This window comes from Amia ocellicauda, chromosome 19 (assembly GCF_036373705.1).
Source record: "Amia ocellicauda isolate fAmiCal2 chromosome 19, fAmiCal2.hap1, whole genome shotgun sequence".
NCBI lineage: Eukaryota > Metazoa > Chordata > Actinopteri > Amiiformes > Amiidae > Amia > Amia ocellicauda.
Window position 1 is genome coordinate 16,552,728 of NC_089868.1, and position 17,343 is coordinate 16,570,070.

General features: G+C 44.5%; 2 protein-coding genes across 2 annotated transcripts; one reads left to right on the top strand and one right to left on the bottom strand.

The window, feature by feature from the left end:
- Positions 1–363: 363 nt before the first annotated feature.
- Positions 364–8,361, bottom strand: hectd3 (HECT domain containing 3). Its single transcript, XM_066692309.1, has 21 exons — positions 7,667–8,361; positions 6,699–6,859; positions 6,357–6,449; positions 6,115–6,250; positions 5,857–5,978; positions 5,582–5,695; positions 5,135–5,217; positions 4,753–4,918; positions 4,545–4,626; positions 4,152–4,334; positions 3,997–4,049; positions 3,845–3,909; positions 3,363–3,466; positions 2,966–3,079; positions 2,603–2,692; positions 2,122–2,328; positions 1,839–1,968; positions 1,547–1,621; positions 1,371–1,452; positions 970–1,041; positions 364–586 (listed from the first exon to the last, which is right to left on the bottom strand). Exons 1-21 carry the CDS (start codon positions 8,018–8,020, stop codon positions 502–504), a joined length of 2,571 nt encoding a protein of 856 aa, XP_066548406.1. The 5' UTR covers positions 8,021–8,361; the 3' UTR covers positions 364–501.
- Positions 8,362–8,648: 287 nt separating this feature from the next.
- Positions 8,649–14,296, top strand: urod (uroporphyrinogen decarboxylase). Its single transcript, XM_066692310.1, has 10 exons — positions 8,649–8,927; positions 9,952–10,064; positions 10,311–10,390; positions 10,745–10,807; positions 11,142–11,339; positions 11,480–11,641; positions 12,603–12,740; positions 13,033–13,133; positions 13,689–13,755; positions 13,859–14,296. The coding sequence occupies exons 1-10, from the start codon at positions 8,905–8,907 to the stop codon at positions 14,021–14,023; spliced, it is 1,110 nt and encodes a 369-aa protein (XP_066548407.1). The 5' UTR covers positions 8,649–8,904; the 3' UTR covers positions 14,024–14,296.
- Positions 14,297–17,343: the final 3,047 nt, after the last annotated feature.

The window sequence follows — 17,343 nt, forward strand, 5'->3', positions numbered from 1 at the left end:
AGCTTTTCCAGATCAGCAGGGACACACGCACCCGGGGACACAAATGGAAATTGGGCTTCAAGGCATTCAAGACAGAAAGCAGGAGACACTTCTTCACACAGTCGTCACGATCTGGAACATTTGGGAACATTTAAAAATAGACTGGATAGGATCCTTGGATCACTTAGTTATTAATGGACACCAAATGAGCATGAGGGGTCAAATAACCTCCTCTCGTTTGTAAACTTTCTTATGTTCTTATGTTCTTGAGAAACACATTACATCCCAGGACCACTACTGAAACTCAGATTTGCAGATTCATATACAATCTGAATCCTTATGATTTTGGTAAAAAATATATGAATACATTAATAAACTGCAACATTTTCATTTTTAATTTTTTATTATGTACAGCTGTGATTGGCAATCCTTGTAGGTATCATATTAACAATATTCGCTACAACAGGTGAATATAAAATCCAGGTGGTACACCAACACAATGTGTGTGAATCAGACTCGTGGTCACTCCTCCCAGGGGCTCATGTCAGTGTCTATCGCCACGCAGTTGTAAGCAGCATAGCGCAGCTTCTCCTCACAGACCTTCGCACTGGGAGGGAAATAAAAACAGTCACACTCAAACCTGAGACAAAGCACAAATCTACTGGGAGTCCTGGCCATCCATTCCCAAGAGATCTCAAATTCATACCTCCCTAATGAAAGAAGCACTGATGTGACACCCAGCACTATAAGCGATCTACATCCATAGTAAAACTTTGTAAGTAACAGACGTTTCACCTTCTCTCTTCTAGAGTAATATCAAGTCATTAATACAGAATACAAACAATACAATTCCAGTTGCTTAGTTCTTCTCTGAATAACACGATTGTATGTTTGAAAGTACAGATACATTTACATCCCAGGAAAAGCACAAAGAAGTGTGGGTCAGCTCCATTTAATGTCCTAGCGGTCAGTTCTAAACGTCAGGCTCACCTGGGATAGTTGGGCAGATAAAGAGTACTGGAGCAGGTGGACGACTGCGGAAGGGCATCTGTGGTTTCAGTTCTAGATTTTAAAAAGATAACGTTTTTGTATATTATGCATATTATATATACAGCTTTTTTTTTTTTTTTTTTTTTTTTTTTTAAATCAATTCCACATAAATGTTAAAGGCCTTAACAAACAAATTAATATTGGACTGAAAGGTCTAAAATAATCTAAAAGGAAACTGAAATTCTGTGGTGGTTATCACCTCAAGAGTTATGAATCCAAATGAGAGAAAAATAAAAATGTACCTGCTACAGTACAATCCAGTTCTGCGCTTGTCTGTTTAATTACTGCCATATTCCTTCCTCAACCCCACTGAGTAAAGCATTAAGTGATGGATTCCTCACCCTTGTTTATCAGGGAAGATGTAGATTGGGGCTGGAAGGCGACTTCGACCCGTTACAAACCGCAGGAATCGGCTGCGATCCTCTGCGTGGGAGAGAGAAAAAACAACATATTGCGCTTAAAAATAAGAAGCACGCCCAAGGCATTTAAACCAAATTAAACCCTGATATTGACTGACCATTGGTAAAGTTAGTTAGTGCCTCCCACAAATACTGCACTCGGACATCAGACTGCTCCAGATCCTCGTATCGTGCTGAGGGGATGAACAAGGATTAAGCAGAGAATTTGTCAGGTTTGAGAGTGAATTAGTACAGAGGTTTAGGTCCAGCTGCAATAACTGTGAGAGATTTTTTTACTTCTTTTTTTATTAATAAAAATAAATAGAAACGCTCCAGAATTCTGCACACTTAGACCTAAAGAAGGCCCGTGCTTGCAGGGAGGTTTGGCAGCGTGGGCCGTGTGCAACTCACTGAGGCGTTTCAGAGCCTCCACGGTGATCTCGGGGTCTCCACACACTTTCTTCTCCAGTTCCTGCCAGGTCAGGAGGTCCAGCACAGCCTGGGGCACTACTTTCAACAGCCCGCCCTGCATCGCCGCGATCTGAAACACACCGACACACCAGGATCAGATGAATAACCATAGTCGGCTTCAGTGGGTTGTACAGACAGTTTCCCAAACCAGCAGCTTGACACGCCATACTGGGGAGAGAAGTGGGCAGCACACTCTCAAACCCGCCCAGTGACAGTGGTGTACCTGCTCTCTGTTCTCCTCCAGTCGGGCCTTCTGCACCAGTCGTATGAACTCCTTGCGATCCTCGTGCTTGACCACAGTACTTGCCCCTCCGGGAACCAGCTCCACCATCCTCCCATCGCTCAGCAGCGTGGTGTAGGTCAGCTCTTGGCCGAACTTGAACTCAAAGGTCTCCTTGTCCATGTTGTCTATGGCGTCCAGCAACTTCACCTGCACAATGAGGGAAAGAAGACATCCTTATATTCCATTTGATGTCAAGTAGTCTCATCTGTGGCCAATGTCCTGAGACAGCCTCCTCTGAGCAGGAGAGAAAGTGGAGCAGCTCTGCCTTCATTTCTAGGTCTCACTGTGAATCCAGAGCCCTGCAGTGTGTTATTTATTCACTGTGCACAGGACCTCACAAAGTATTTGTTCTTCACCACTGACCTAAAGTGAACAAATGGTGTACTGGAGTCTAGTTAACTTGGACTGCAGACGCACTTACCAGCACAGAATCAACAGCTGGAAAATCCTTACTCCAGCTCACCGCTTCTCCCATCAGTTGCTTCCACACGATACCTGGCAGAGCCAGCACCTACAGCGACACGATGTCATGAGCACCTGGCTGTTCACACCCTCAGGTCATGGGGAAAAAACTGGCAACCATCAGGGAGGTTTGCATTGAATGGAAACTTGCAATATGGGATTTCTGCAAACAAAGACCTCTGAGCAAAAAAAAACCCATCACATAATAAAGTGAGTTCCTCAAGTCACAAATAATCAAACTGATTTTTATATTATTTTGTTAAGTAATTCCTCCCTGTTGCAGCTCACAAAAAAAGAGGAAGGTCAAAATGACGGAACTCACTAGAAAGTCCTTCCCTCTGAGCGCAGCGCCCATCAGCTGGCCAATCCACTCGTACTTGTGAAACTCCCGGCAGGACGGGTTGGGCACGTAGCAGTCCCGGGCCTCCCCAGTGCCCTGCAAACACACAGCCACCGTCAGCGTGTCTCTCCACACACCATAACACCTCACATAACCACGCAACAGGACAGGCACCGGATACTCAGGTTATGGGGATCAGAATTCCAGTTTATATATAAAAATATTTTTTCCACAAAGGGACACAAAGGGATTGCAGGTGTGACAGAGCTGACTGCTGTGCATCATCATGACTTCAGGCAAATGTAAAACACATGCAAATCTGGAAAATAACCAAGTCTGTTCCTCACATTTTGGCAGCTATGTAGCGAAGGGCAGATACCTGGTTGGAAGTCCTTGTGCAGAAGGGTAAAGGCACTGGACACTCTGCAGAACTCGGGCACAACTCCTCCGACATGTCAGCCAGGCTGTCTCTGAATCCACCACCTGGGGAGGGAGGGACGTCCTGTTTCACATGTGGACTATTTCTGAGGTTAGAGCTGTGCCTTTAGCCTTTAGATAACACACACATATATATATATATATATGTTATTTCATAGACTTTGTTTCTTTTACCAAATACACAAAATCACAAAAAAAATCTTATTTACCTTCTCTTTTGTATAGTAAGCTGTTTCACACTTCTTTTTATGCTTGGAAACGAAAAGAATACGGACTTGTAAAATAAAATCTATGGCCTTATACTTGTTTTCAATTACCAACCAGAAGAAAACTCCTCCAAGGAACTTAGTACAAGGACAATGATAAAATAAATTAATTAAAAAAAAACATGGATCTAGGAGATAGTGGCCCTGAAACGTTTACCTTGGTCTATGATTCCCTCCGAGATGAATTTGCATTCCCACCACTGGTCGTAACGCACCGGCCACCTGGGTTGGAAACACACACACACAGGTGAGACTCCACCCCCTCACAGGAGCACTTCAATTGAAAGACTTTAACAGAAAAATAAATACCTGTAATCTAGGGTCTTCTCATACTTATCAGAAGGTTTCAGGCCCTCATATACCTGAGAGAAAAATACAACAGAAGACATTAATAAATGAAAGCAGAAGTTATTTTCTTGACCCGCGTATTGTGTGGAACAGTTTCTCCAGCTGTGCCGGTGTACCTGGGTGAAGACTGCGTTCTTACAGCTGGGGTCCAGGGAGGGGTTGTCGCGGTGTTCCATGGCCAGGCGCCGGTTGATGTACAGCCGGGGCATTAAGTTGGGCTTACTGGTCTCCGAGTCCTTCAGGCACTGTGTGATGAGGGCCGAGCGGCGCTTGGACAGCAGTAGGAACTGCTTGATGTGCTGAAACACACAGCACACACGGCTGAGCACCTCGAGGGCACGCCGACTGTCCGGGGTCTCCAATTCAACTGTAATGTATGCACTCACCCCAGCACAGCACTGCACGTTTCTTTTAGCTAGCATGTCTTTGTCTTACTTCCACAAAATACACAGAATAACTATATACATGATTTAGCTGAGCAACTGAACAATATCCATAAAGATACTTACTTTAAGATGGTTGAAGGTGCCCATGGTGTAATCCCATGAAGGTACCAGATGAGGGAGCAGACTGTCCAACATGGAGATGAACCTAATAAAGGATCAAAGCAGAGTAAGATTACTGAAAATACTCAACAAAGAGGACGTTTCCTTCAATTATCACACTGACATGAACTATATTCGTTCCTGGTTTGCAAGGCTTGCCCTCCCTCTGTACCTCTGGATGACGATGGCTCTCCTGTACAGCACGTCAGGGTGTGTGCCCTCCAGCCGTGGGTATCGCACCAGGTTAGGGGACTGGAACATGTCTGCATTCAGGCCCAGGTCCCGCTCCCGGGAGGACTTGATCTTTAACCCTCTGATTCGCACATCGATCCCTTCATCTGCAACCCAAAACACATGACAGAAACCCTGACTCTGATGTTCACAGATTCCTTAGCAATGACACGTCTAAAGCTTTACTGATCAAATAAAAATAGAGTAACTTCAAGTGTTCTTGCCTCATTGATTTTCTGGTAAAATACTTGACAGAGTTATTGTGGAATATGCTTGTGTCCACTCGTGTATATTTGCTGAATAACAGTATTTAAAGTCCTTACCTCTACACTCCACTATTCGGATTTCAATTACTGGCAAATGTGATGTCATGTCTTCCAGAACACACACCTCCCCAATTAAATTCCTGTAAGGGAATAAAAATAACAATACAAAACTGAAATGCACAGGAAAGTGTCACTTTGACGGACTTTGGGAGGCAAGATTTTTCCAGTCTTAAGATGATGACTACTGGTACTTTCTTTAATCCCAATCTTTTTACTAACTGATAATAAACACAAATGCATTATTGCATTCTTCTTCTCAATGTAATTTGTATATCATTTTAAATCAGACTTGTATATTTCATACATAAAAAAAAGCTTATGGATCTTTTAAAAGTAAAAAGTTTTTTTTTTCTATTTTAGAATTAGCCTTGAAATGAACGAAAGAATGAATGAATGAATGAATGAATGAATGAATGAATGAATGAATGAATGAATGAAACCTACTCATCTATATTAACATCACTGACTTTCTTCAGGTTGTCTCCTTCACCCCCAAACACAGTGATTCTCTTGGGCATGTAGTTGTCATCTGTCGAATCGACTGTTAAAATCAGCTTTCTAGAAAGAAAAAGAAAAGCATGTTTTCTTCTTACAGTGAAACAAGCTGCATTGTAGTGGGATATTTAGGGAAATGTAGAGGAAAGATCAGGACCAAAGATGGCGTTGAGTTATTACACCATCATGTGTGTTCAATAAGCCGATAAGGCTGCGTGTCTTACTTAACTACAGTGCCCTTCTTCATGTGCAGGCGAATCCAGTGCTGGCCCTGCATCCCGTCGCTCTCCCAGTACGTGTCAGTGTCCCCGTCGGTCAGGCACCCAGCACCACCGCTGGGGTCTTCCTACGGACCCCACAGACAAGAGACGGTGAGGAAGACCGAGCAACATAATCACTGACAAGGGAGCAAACTAAAAACGCCTGCCTGCATTTTTTTGTACTATTCCAAAAGCGGTGCCGACAGGAGGGCTGGCACTCACCGAGCAGGACGAGACGTCGATGCTCTCCACACACTGCTTCACACTGCCCAGGTTCTCGTCCTCCTTGCCGATGTGGTCGTAGAAATAGTGGACCAAGTCCTCGTCGCACTCAAACGTCCAGGTGGGGGGCACATGTCTGCCAAGAGACATACACACAATATACAGATACAGTCGCCAGCTCCCAGCCCCCGAGTCCACAGTTGAAAACGGATCAAAGAAGACTGTGGAAGGCCACGGCTCACCTGAGTTTCTGAACAGCAGCCTCATCGCGCTCCGTCACCTTGGGTCTGGAGCCCAGGTGTAGGCCGTACTCTGCATCCACCACCTGCTCCCACCTGAATACACAGACACCAGTCAGGAGGTCATCAATTCTCCCAAAATGATTTACTTACACTTGGTACAGGCAGAATTAAAACACTAAAATATTCGTGTACAGTAAATGTAAGTTTTCTTCTTTGCCAAATTTCCAAATATTCCTTTTTGTTCTCATGCTCACAAGCATTAACAATAACAGGTGTCTTTTGAACTAGGCCATCTCTGTTCTTCTCTCAAACGGGCATCGGCAGAGGACGAGAGTGCGAGACCTGGTAAAGGCTTTGTAGTCGTATCCGAAGAGCTGCTGCTGCCTGCTGACAGTCTCGGCGGACTCCACCGGCACCAGCCTGTCCCCTCCGTCCATGTGCTTACACACCAGGATCCAGCCCTCGTCCACATCCAGGCCGTTCTTGTGCTCCTCCAGCTGCTCCTACAGAGAAAGGGTGAGGGCCGGACAGGCAAAGATTTCAGAGAGGCAGCAATAACTTGAATATTGGCCATTCATATGCTGCATGAAAAGAAGGGGGCTGTGCAAATACATACATACAGACAGAAACAAATACAAACATAAATAAAAAGTAAGTGTCATTCTCCAAACCACATCAGCTAGGTGCAATTGAAGTGTATTGGATACAGGTAGAATTAAGTTACCCGGTCAAACAATCTTTTTAGAGGTTGCCTCCCCACAAAGAAATACACAAGATAAAACAAATGCTATTGTGGACACATAAAAAAAGCACCTGCCTTAAAATCACAAAGAATAATGGATATGAAACAACTGATAGATACATTATGACTCAGTGCTTTTTAGAAACGCCCTAATAAGGTCGGCCTGAAGTGGCATGAAACTGTTGATCATTAATTACACAAGTCCTTGTCAATCATATTTTATAGCATGTTAAAAAACAAAAACACGCATTATTAGGAATTGATTCATGCATCAAAAATGTAGCAGCCCAAGCATTTATTTCGCCCACAAAAAAAGGATGCACGACTTCCTTATCGATCAGATCAGATGTGTTTTCCATTTTATGTAATTTAGGTGAAACTTTTTCGGTTGCCTATTCAACCAAACGCCTGGATGGGTTAACATTTGCATTTTAAAATCATAAAACGCGCTTCACGAATTGCAAGGCGTCAGAACTGTACATTCCTGCGCGGTGACGTCACCACCAGGAAGTGGAAAAACACACCGACATACTTAATTTGTCTTAATGACTTCTGAATTGAATCGTACCTTGTTGATTTTGACCCACAGGCCGTAGTTGTTGCAATACTCCTCTCCCGTAGTCCTGATGCACGTCCCTTTCTTGGGCTCGATGTTGAACTTGCATAGTTTCTTACTCTGTTGAGCCTGGGACGGGCTCTCCCACACCGAGACCAGGGTCTTTCCCACCGACGAGTTTCCACTGGACGCACACGACGCGGCGCCGGAGCTGAACGACGAGTCCTTGCAGATTTTGTAGCAGACTTCCTTGGGCACGAAGCACAGGCTCTCCGGGATCGGCTTGCTATTTCTAAAACACTCAATGCACTCGATTAAAAAGCGAATTCTCCCCAGAAGGATGTGGGGGTTGTCGCCGGGTGACATCTCTCAGCGGTGATAGTAATTAAAACGCAGACTCGCACCCCACACTCCCGCCGCTGACATCAGACTTTCCTTGTGCGTGTTTTAGTGTCTGTTGCTCTTTCCTCGACAGCTAATGCAACGTCCAGTCGGAAACAAAACGATGTCAATACACGGTCTGCACGCTACAACATCCCCCACTGTCTGCGGGGCTACGATGCCGGTGTGTGTGGACGATCGGCCGGTGTCTTCTCGTCCCCGCTGGGTTTCCCCCTCTTCGGCCTGGGTCCAGTAGCCGGTGACACAGACATAAACACACAAACTGCTTGTTGAGCTTCTGTCCCGCAGAGCAAAGGTGTACCTTGTGCGAACTGTCCGCAGTTTATTTGCCGTAATTACTGATATAAAATGACAGCTTCAATGCCTATATGGATACTGTTTACGTTTCGTGGGGGCTTTCCAAAAGTTTGTGTCGTCCTAGTTGTGCGCATGTCCTTTGATTTGTTCGGTAATGTACGTTCACATGTGTTTTGTTTCTGTACAAAAAGGAGTAAAAAGGTTGGCGGAGTGACCTGTGTTTACAGTAATTAAAGTTGTCCTCATACTCCAATAAATAAGGCAGGTCCGGCGGTTGGCCTGTTGAATCAACTCACGTTGGGTCCTTCAGGCACATCGTTAGACAGCTAAACCGAAGGAGGGGCCTGGAGGGAACGTTTCCGGGTTTGTCATGTGACGAAACAAAGATGGCCGCGCCCAGGCACTTGCAAGGGGCGTGACTGACTGATTACTGAATTCCAGTTTTAAGACTCGGGAGGAGACCACTTAAGAAGTCCGCCGGTTTAGTTACGGTCAGGTGTGTGACGTTGCTGAGACCATCATCGTACTGCTGGGACACTACTGACTTCACCATGGACAAGGACAATCACATTCTGTATGTAACAAAAAAACGTCGTTTCTGTTTATGTAAATTCTGACATATTAACGTCTGTTAGGTAAATGCACGTGTCTTCATTCTCCTCATTTGTTATAAACAACAATGCATTCGTATCTCAAAGTGGACACGAGTGTTGCGTAAATTGTTTGTTTATGTGCGATCATAACTTATTTCAAAGGATTTCATTAAAATAGTCAGGACGCTGAAAATATAGTTTTTGTCATACCACATTGTAGACCGATTATTATCTTTTTTTGTTTATAATATTAACATTCAATGTTATGTTTTAACTTTGCATTTCACTGGAAGAAGAGAGAACAGTGTATATGTTTGGAAGGATTCAAAGAGTTCAACATATGGCAGGCAGACACTTACATCATTGATGTGTCAAATACAACGGAGTACAGATATTAATTATGTATTGTATTTCAGTAAATCAGCTTCACAAAATGCAGTTACTACATATTTGTTGGTGCTTTGTATGAATTCAAAAGTATTGGGTGTTGGTATTAAAATTCAGATGAAGAATGCATGTTTGGTAACTTGTCTCTGGGTGCTGAACCCCTTGAAAGCTTGAGATAAGCTGTCTGGTTCAATGGGCTGGCAGCCTTTGGGGTGGATGAAAAAGACAGTTACTCAGCTGATAAGACTTGATTAGAAAAGCCCTATCATTAAGAATCATCTGCTCCTCATGATCCACACCGAAGCCTGCCTACAAAGATAGCAGCTGTGAAGGGAGGGACAAGGAATTGTGCTGAAGAAAACGCACACGGGAAGCTTTCAGTTGGTTTCACAGGGCTGGTCTTTATACACCAATCAAGATAATGTGTAACAGTCATACTAATAAGGAAAGTCCAGTAATTGGCAAAATATGTGGAAAAACAATGGTCTCAAACAAATTTTTAGAACAAAATTGACCAGAGAGAGACACTATAGAAAAACAGTCTACATGTGTGTGTACGGTTTATACAGGAGGATGTCTAAGGGTAAGTGTTTCAGATGTCTCTGTGTGCCGTTTCAGCCCAAAGGACTTCCCAGAGCTGCAGAATGACTGTTTCCTGCGCGCAGCACGGGGCGAGGAGACCACGTGTGTCCCAGTGTGGTGTATGAGGCAAGCTGGCCGCTACCTTCCAGGTGAGAACTCTGCATACTGCACCGGCTTATTACCGAAATGAAACTGGAGATTTGTGTTTCCACAACTATGGCCAACATCTGTTATATGATGTCTGTAAACCCTGCTGAACAGTCTGGGGTTTGGCACTGCTGGGTAAAGATATTTAGGTCTGTTTGTGACTGTGTACGCTGTGCAGAGCGTATGTGTGTGATTGTGTATTTGGTGTAAAGCATGTATACGTATGTGACTGTGTGTGCTCTGTACAGAGTTCCGGGAGTCCAGAGCAGGCAAGGACTTCTTCGAGACGTGCCGCTCCCCCGAGGCCTGCTGTGAGCTCACACTACAGGTCAGCACCCCTGCCTCGGCCGCCTGGGGCCTGACTGAACACACTGTACACACAGCAGTTCATGCTTATGGAATATGAATTATGCAGTCTACCATACATTGTTGTCAGCTGACCTATTATGTTTGCTTTTTCTAATTAATTTAGTGTGTGGTAATGAGGTCAGCAATTGTGAAGTGAAGTATAAATAATAGTTTCTCTTGTGAATGATTAGGTAGATCAAACCAGAAACATTGCACATTACTATTATTTTTTTAATTAAACAACCCATAATGTTCCTGAACTATTGTAATTACTTGAAAAACAAGTAATTAACTTGGTTAAATATATACATTTTCTCCCGTTACTTTTCTGCAGCCCTTAAGACGTTTCCCATTTGATGCAGCAATCATCTTCTCCGATATCTTGGTGGTTCCTCAGGTATGAGTGAAAGTGTGACGATTAGTCACACCTGCCTCCTACTCGATCCTGTTATTTGCACTGCACCTAATTAGTTTATCACAAATGGATCTTCAGAACTTTAATAAGATGAACATATTTCCTGAGTACTACATATCTGCAGATTTCAAAGTAATCTTGTACACACTCCTTAACAATGTGCTTCCACCGAAGACTTGAAAATCCATTAATCAGTCACGGAGCATCTTTAATTGGGTTCCTCACGCACACAATTCCTCAGTGTGCTTTGGGAGGGGAGAGGAAGGTGCCGTGCCTGTGCAGATGTTCATACAGCTGGGTGTCTGTGTGTTGGCAGGCTCTGGGTATGGATGTGCAGATGGTTCCTGGGAAAGGCCCCACGTTCCCAGAGCCCCTGAAGGAACCGGAGGACCTCCTCCGTCTGCGGACCACAGTGGACGTGTCAGCAGAGCTGGGCTACGTCTTCAAGGCCATCACGTTGACCCGCCACAAGCTGGAGGGCAAGGTCCCCCTCATCGGCTTCACTGGAGCACCGGTGGGTGAACCTGCCGCAGGCGCCCACGCTCTCGCACACACCTGCCTCTCTATTGGAGAACCTCCACTGTCCAATCGGAGCCCTACCTTGCTTCATTAGCTGTGCGTCCGTGTGCTGAACTCCCTGTGCTCTCCCTGCAGTGGACACTGATGACCTACATGATCGAGGGTGGAGGCTCCAACACCATGTCCAAGGCCAAGCGCTGGCTGTATCGCCACCCGGAGGCCAGCCACCGCCTGCTGGTGCAGCTCACGGACGTCATCGTGGAGTACCTGCTGGGACAGGTGGCAGCGGGGGCACAGGTGAGGTCAAGGCTGAAAAGGTTGCTCTATAAATGTCATGGTATCTTATATATTGTTTACATTTATGAGGCTTTCATTTTACTTGATTAGTAACAAATACAATGTAATATTTTGATTGGATAAATTCATTGCTTAAGTTTAACATTTTCTGCAGAGTGGCTTGAAGTCTTCTATTGCTAGGGTTGTTAGGATTTCATGCAGGTGACCCATGTTGTGCTTGCAGTAACCAATGTGCACCCAAAGGTGGCAATGTTTGCATGTATATGAAGCCCAAAGCATAGGCCCTCATTTTACGGGTCAGCATTTCAGTGCATGAAAGCCATTCCTCTCCTGCAATATTTACATAAAGATAATTGCTAACCTGAGGAATATATCCACTACGGAGTGAATAGGTGCTGCTGGAAGTGGCAGTGTGTGTTACAGTGTGATCAGAAGCAGCACAGCACTTGCACAAGCACTCTTCTCTATAAAAGGTGTTGCTTTGCTTTCAGAGCTTCTACACATGAATTGGTCTAAAGATGAAGGGTTTGAACTGAATTATTTTGAGCTATACCTATTAGATATTCATATAAAAAGGTTATTTGGAATTCCAGAATCTGGCTGTCCTTTAAATGGTTTTGTTCCTTGTTCTGTACCCCTTTAAATGTCTAAGCAAGAAGTTCATTTTAAAAAGGTTAAACTTCAATCAATTGATGCACCAATTTTAACATCCACGTGCCCAGCTTTCTAGACTTGCCTGCCATGTTTATTCAGTTCCAGAATAGCTCTGAGTTGGCCTGATTTAAAAGCCAGTGTTATCTTGCTATAGAATTATATATTCAAGCCAAAGTCCTACTTCTGCAATGGTCAGGACCTTTGCCACTGCTAAAGACAGACAAGCAGATTGTGGAGGTGCCGGGAGGAATCTTCTGCCCAGCCCTGTGTACGGAGGTGACCTGTCCTCTCCTCTCTCCTCTCTCAGGCTCTGCAGGTGTTCGAGTCCCACGCTGGCTGCCTCGGTCCGGCGCAGTTTAACGAGTTTGCCCTGCCTTACCTGCGGACGATCGCTCGGAAAGTGAAGGAGAAGCTGAAGGAAGCGGGGCTGGATGACGTGCCCATGGTAAGACAGCCATTTGGGCCTGGCTTGCTGCCCTGTGTTGAGACTCCAGATGCAGACTCAATCTATAAAACTTGTTTTTGTTGCTTAAATCAAATTTATATCATTGTGGCTTCTGAACTTGAGAGACAAAATAACTATAACTGTTGCAGCCCCCATTGTTTTACAACTACTGACCAAGTGGTAATTTCAGAGCACCTACTGGAGTGTTTTAAGATGGATGTTGAGTTCATTAGCTTTTGTCTAAGGTGCTGTCATGGGGGGGATGCTGACTCCTTTCTGCTCTCTACCTCAGATTGTGTTTGCAAAGGATGGGCACTACGCCCTGGAGGACCTCTCTCAGTCTCAGTATGAAGTGGTGGGGCTGGACTGGACCATCGACCCCCAGGCCGCTCGGTGAGTGATGCCCAACATGTCCCCAGCAGACCAAGTGAATAACGATAGATGCACAGACTTTCAGCTCACAATGACCTAAAGATGCTTTTGCGACAGTTCCTTCAAAACTCCAGGCTGTATGCTGGCCTCAGGGGGAGCCTGGAAAGATCTTGTGAAATCCATGTATTTGTGAAAAGTTAGAACTGTTCAGCTGTAGTACACAAGAAAAATCGGGGAAGCGAGGGTAAAGAATCTATCGGTTTCAGCTACTGAATCTGGAGTTACTTCGGGCGACGTGTGTACCTCAGAGTATAACAGTGAGACTGATGAAGCCATTGGTGTAAATCAGTGGTTTGCAAACCAGTCCTGGAGTTCCCCCTGCTCTGCTGGTTTTTGTTCCAACCGAGGTCTTAATTACTTAATTTAATTGTATATTGCTTTGTTAGTTCAATTAAGGATTCAATTAAGCAATTAAGACCTCAGTTGGAACAAAAACCAGCAGGGCAGGGGGTACTCTAGGACTGGTTTGAAAACCACTGGTGTAAATGAATAACAAGGCCATTGCTGTCGTTGCAGGAAGCGGGCAGGAGGGCGAGTGAGCTTGCAGGGAAACCTTGACCCCTGTGCTCTGTACGCCCCCAAGGTAAGACCACAGCCTTCAATGCTATGACAGGTAGAAGACTGATTAATGTTCTTGGGGCGTTGTGCTTATGGTGCTGATCTGTCCTGCGTTGCTGTGTCTGCAGGAGAAGATTGGTGAGATGGTGAAGATGATGCTGGAAGGCTTTGGCACCCAGCGGTACATCGCTAACCTGGGGCATGGGCTGTACCCCGACATGGACCCAGAGCACGTGGGCGCCTTCGTGGAAGCTGTCCACTCGCACTCGCGGCAGCTCTGCCAGCTCAAATAGCCAAACCACCAGCCATTGCTACGGCACAGGAAATGTAATGCTTCAAAACAAATCCGATCTAACTTTGCTTTTGCACAGTGAAATCTTGATGCAGAAGATTGTGCTGGCAGCGCTTTGGACATTACACTGAAACTACATGCTGTTACATTAGAGCTACAGGTGAATTGAATTGCTCATGAGAAACAAATATATTAATAGCATTAAAGATCTATATACATATACACACAGACATTGTTTTATATCATAGTTAATAAAGACTACTGTTGTTTTGGATTGGACTCGTTCACTGGCAGTATAACAGTTGGTTGTAGCTAAATCATTACCCTATACCTTTAGTTACTTAGCAGGCACTATTTTTTGCAGGTTCCTTTATTTGTAAACCTGAGGACTATAAAGATGGTATAGGGAAAAGCAGTTAGATTAAGAACTTATGATTATTTGGGGCATCATGGTAGGTGATGACAAAATCAAACTGGTATGGGGAATGCAACCTTCAGAGCAGTCTAACACTGGATCATCTTTTCAGTATTAAATCACTGCTGCTCCAGCCTTCTGGAATATCTGTAATACTCTTCTTAAACTGATTGCATTTATATGAATGTTAAAAACAATGTTCTAGGTTGTTTACTTGTACAGACAGGCCTTACCTAGTTGAAATACGTGATGATTTCCATAGGCCGGTGCCATACCATGATCGAAAATAGCCACATTTGCACTGAGAGAACGAAAGCGTGAATCTGTATATTCAAATCTGCCCTGTTTTTGTTACTGGATCAATGGTGACCTGCAAGGACCAGGATGCATCATCACACCAGGCAAAAGTGATCCTAGCCAGCTCTCCATGCAGCTCATCTGTCACAACCTGTATGGGAGTAATGAGATCGAGCTTTACCTGCACTAATGGTGGGTTGTTTTTGTTTGTTTTTGTGTTGCACCAGCAACACACTCTGGATTGGCTCAGACACCGTATCTTAGCACTGTGAAGCAAAATGAAAAGCTTATCTCTGAATATACAATCAAGACTGGTATTTTGCAAGACTGCAGATTACAGTCTTCTTTGTATTTATGGGGCACACAGTCCTATAAGCAGCCCTTGCAATGTATCATTTGGCCACAAACTGTATACTATTGTCACAATATGGGATAAATAAACACTGATTGCAGCATAAGGTGCCATAAGCTTTCAAAACATCAAATCAATTTGCTGATTAGTACTTGTGGATTTGAAGCCCTTGTCAGTCTCCGCTGTGGTTGGGAACAAAGCACATGTTGTGTTTGTGAAGCTGATTGGACGTGTTGAGCTACTCTCTGGGAAAACGGATATACACCCCCTCCACGAGGGGGGGGAGCCTTTTTTTTAATTGCAACAATGAATATACACTTAAAAAGCTAAACTCCCAGAGGCCTCCTTAAAAAAAGCCATGCCTGGGGGGAGCTCGGTGCAATGGGGGTGGGCGTCAAGCTCAATCTTTCAACAAATCAGGATGCCTGAAAAGCCAATCTGCTCCTGGAGACAGCAGGCTGTACATCATTTGTCAGGGCCAGTGCTATCAGCTTTTTATCAGATCTGAGGGTTTTGGCTGTGATTGATTTAAATATTAACAGTCGTGATGGAGATTTATGGGCTTATCCCATGGGCTATAAAGCAGATTCTGACACACAACACAGGAGTGACCAATTCTTATTTTCTTCCTGGGAACAACAAGGACAACAACGACAACCACAACAACAACAAAACAATGGGCCATGGCACATGCTGAAGCTAGCATCAGAATCGCCCCCATTGGAAGTGAATCTCAGGCCTTTCTTTAAATCGTAAGCAATACTATAAATAACAGACAAGAGGTATATTTACACAGAAACAATACCCATTGAGTCAGACAATAGGAGAAGGCAGCGTGGTTATTAAATGTACTTCACTGTGTTCTTATCCCCCACAGCAAGCTGGGCCTAACCATAATACTAACCTCTGTCTTTCCATGAGCAGCTACAATAGCTTCTTGAAGCCTGAAAATAAGAGCATTCAATGACATGCTACAGAACTCCTCCACCAGTTGTCCATGGCATAGGATTTGGACGTTGATGGGCTGAACTGAGCGTGGTGTGATGCCTGGTAACATCAGCCCATGACAGCAGGAGCTGGAAGCACCAACACACTGAACCCTGCAGAAAAAACACAACTGGCAGTGTCTGCTTTAACACACATTTCTCTGCAGATGAAACCTTCATTTTAATACAGACAAATTAATTTTAATTCTTTGAGGGGAAAAACTCAAATTCAAATCCAATCTAGTCCTCAATTTTGATTTTGTTGGTCAAAGCAACCCTTCAACGGTAATACAAAATGGAGACCCCTACATTATACATGACTGTAGTAAGTCTACCCAATATTTTCCCCAGTGCGCTGTAGAATATGATAATAAAAGTCCCCTCCTCCCCACACACACATAGCCCACTCACCCAGTGCAGAGGGAAAAATAGGCCAACAGAACAAAAGCTTTCTAAATCAGGTCCCTGGAGATCTCGGGAAGTCTTATCAGTCATAGTACCTCTTTCTTGGCTGCTTTTCTATCGAGAAGAGCAAACTGGTGGAGACAGGTGAGCAGGCAGCTTTAAATTAAGATCTCAGCATGACAGTCAGGATTGCACACAGTATATTTCCTCCTCTGCTGTTCATCGAAACATAGTGGGGGAAGAAAGAGAGGGGGGACAAAAAAAGTAAACAAATGGGACATCAGAAATTCAAACCGACAACCACATCCTTGTGACCAACACACACACACACACGCAGAATTATTTTTAGCCCACTCCTATTATACATACACCAGCAGTGCAGTCAGTAACTAGGCATCTGTTTTGCCTCAGTGAATCCCCCTCCCCCTCAGAAACAACAGATAGCAGCAGTGCGAGCACGAGAAACCAGGTGGAAAGCCAATTACTCCCTCATCTCCCCTACTTGTCATTTCAGCTAAATCAGTTTTCCACGGAAATACACCCAACCGCCGGCCCGCCACAAACAACCCACTGGCTCCGGCAGCGGCACCCAGAACCCAATCGTACATATTCTAACAAGAGCGGGTTGAACGGAAGATCGCCACACGAACCTCGGTGGTGCGGGGTGCCACTGTGTGTTTGGACACGCTGAAAGAAAATGGTACATTCGTTAATGCTTAAAGAGACCCTGGAGTTTGTTTGAACAGAAGCAAAGCATCCTCTATGGCACTGAAAGTCAACAGCCCTGCGAATCTAATGTCTCATTTCCCTGATGTCATGCCTAAGCACTAGGGTTGAGAACTGTACGAGCTATTTATTAACAGGCT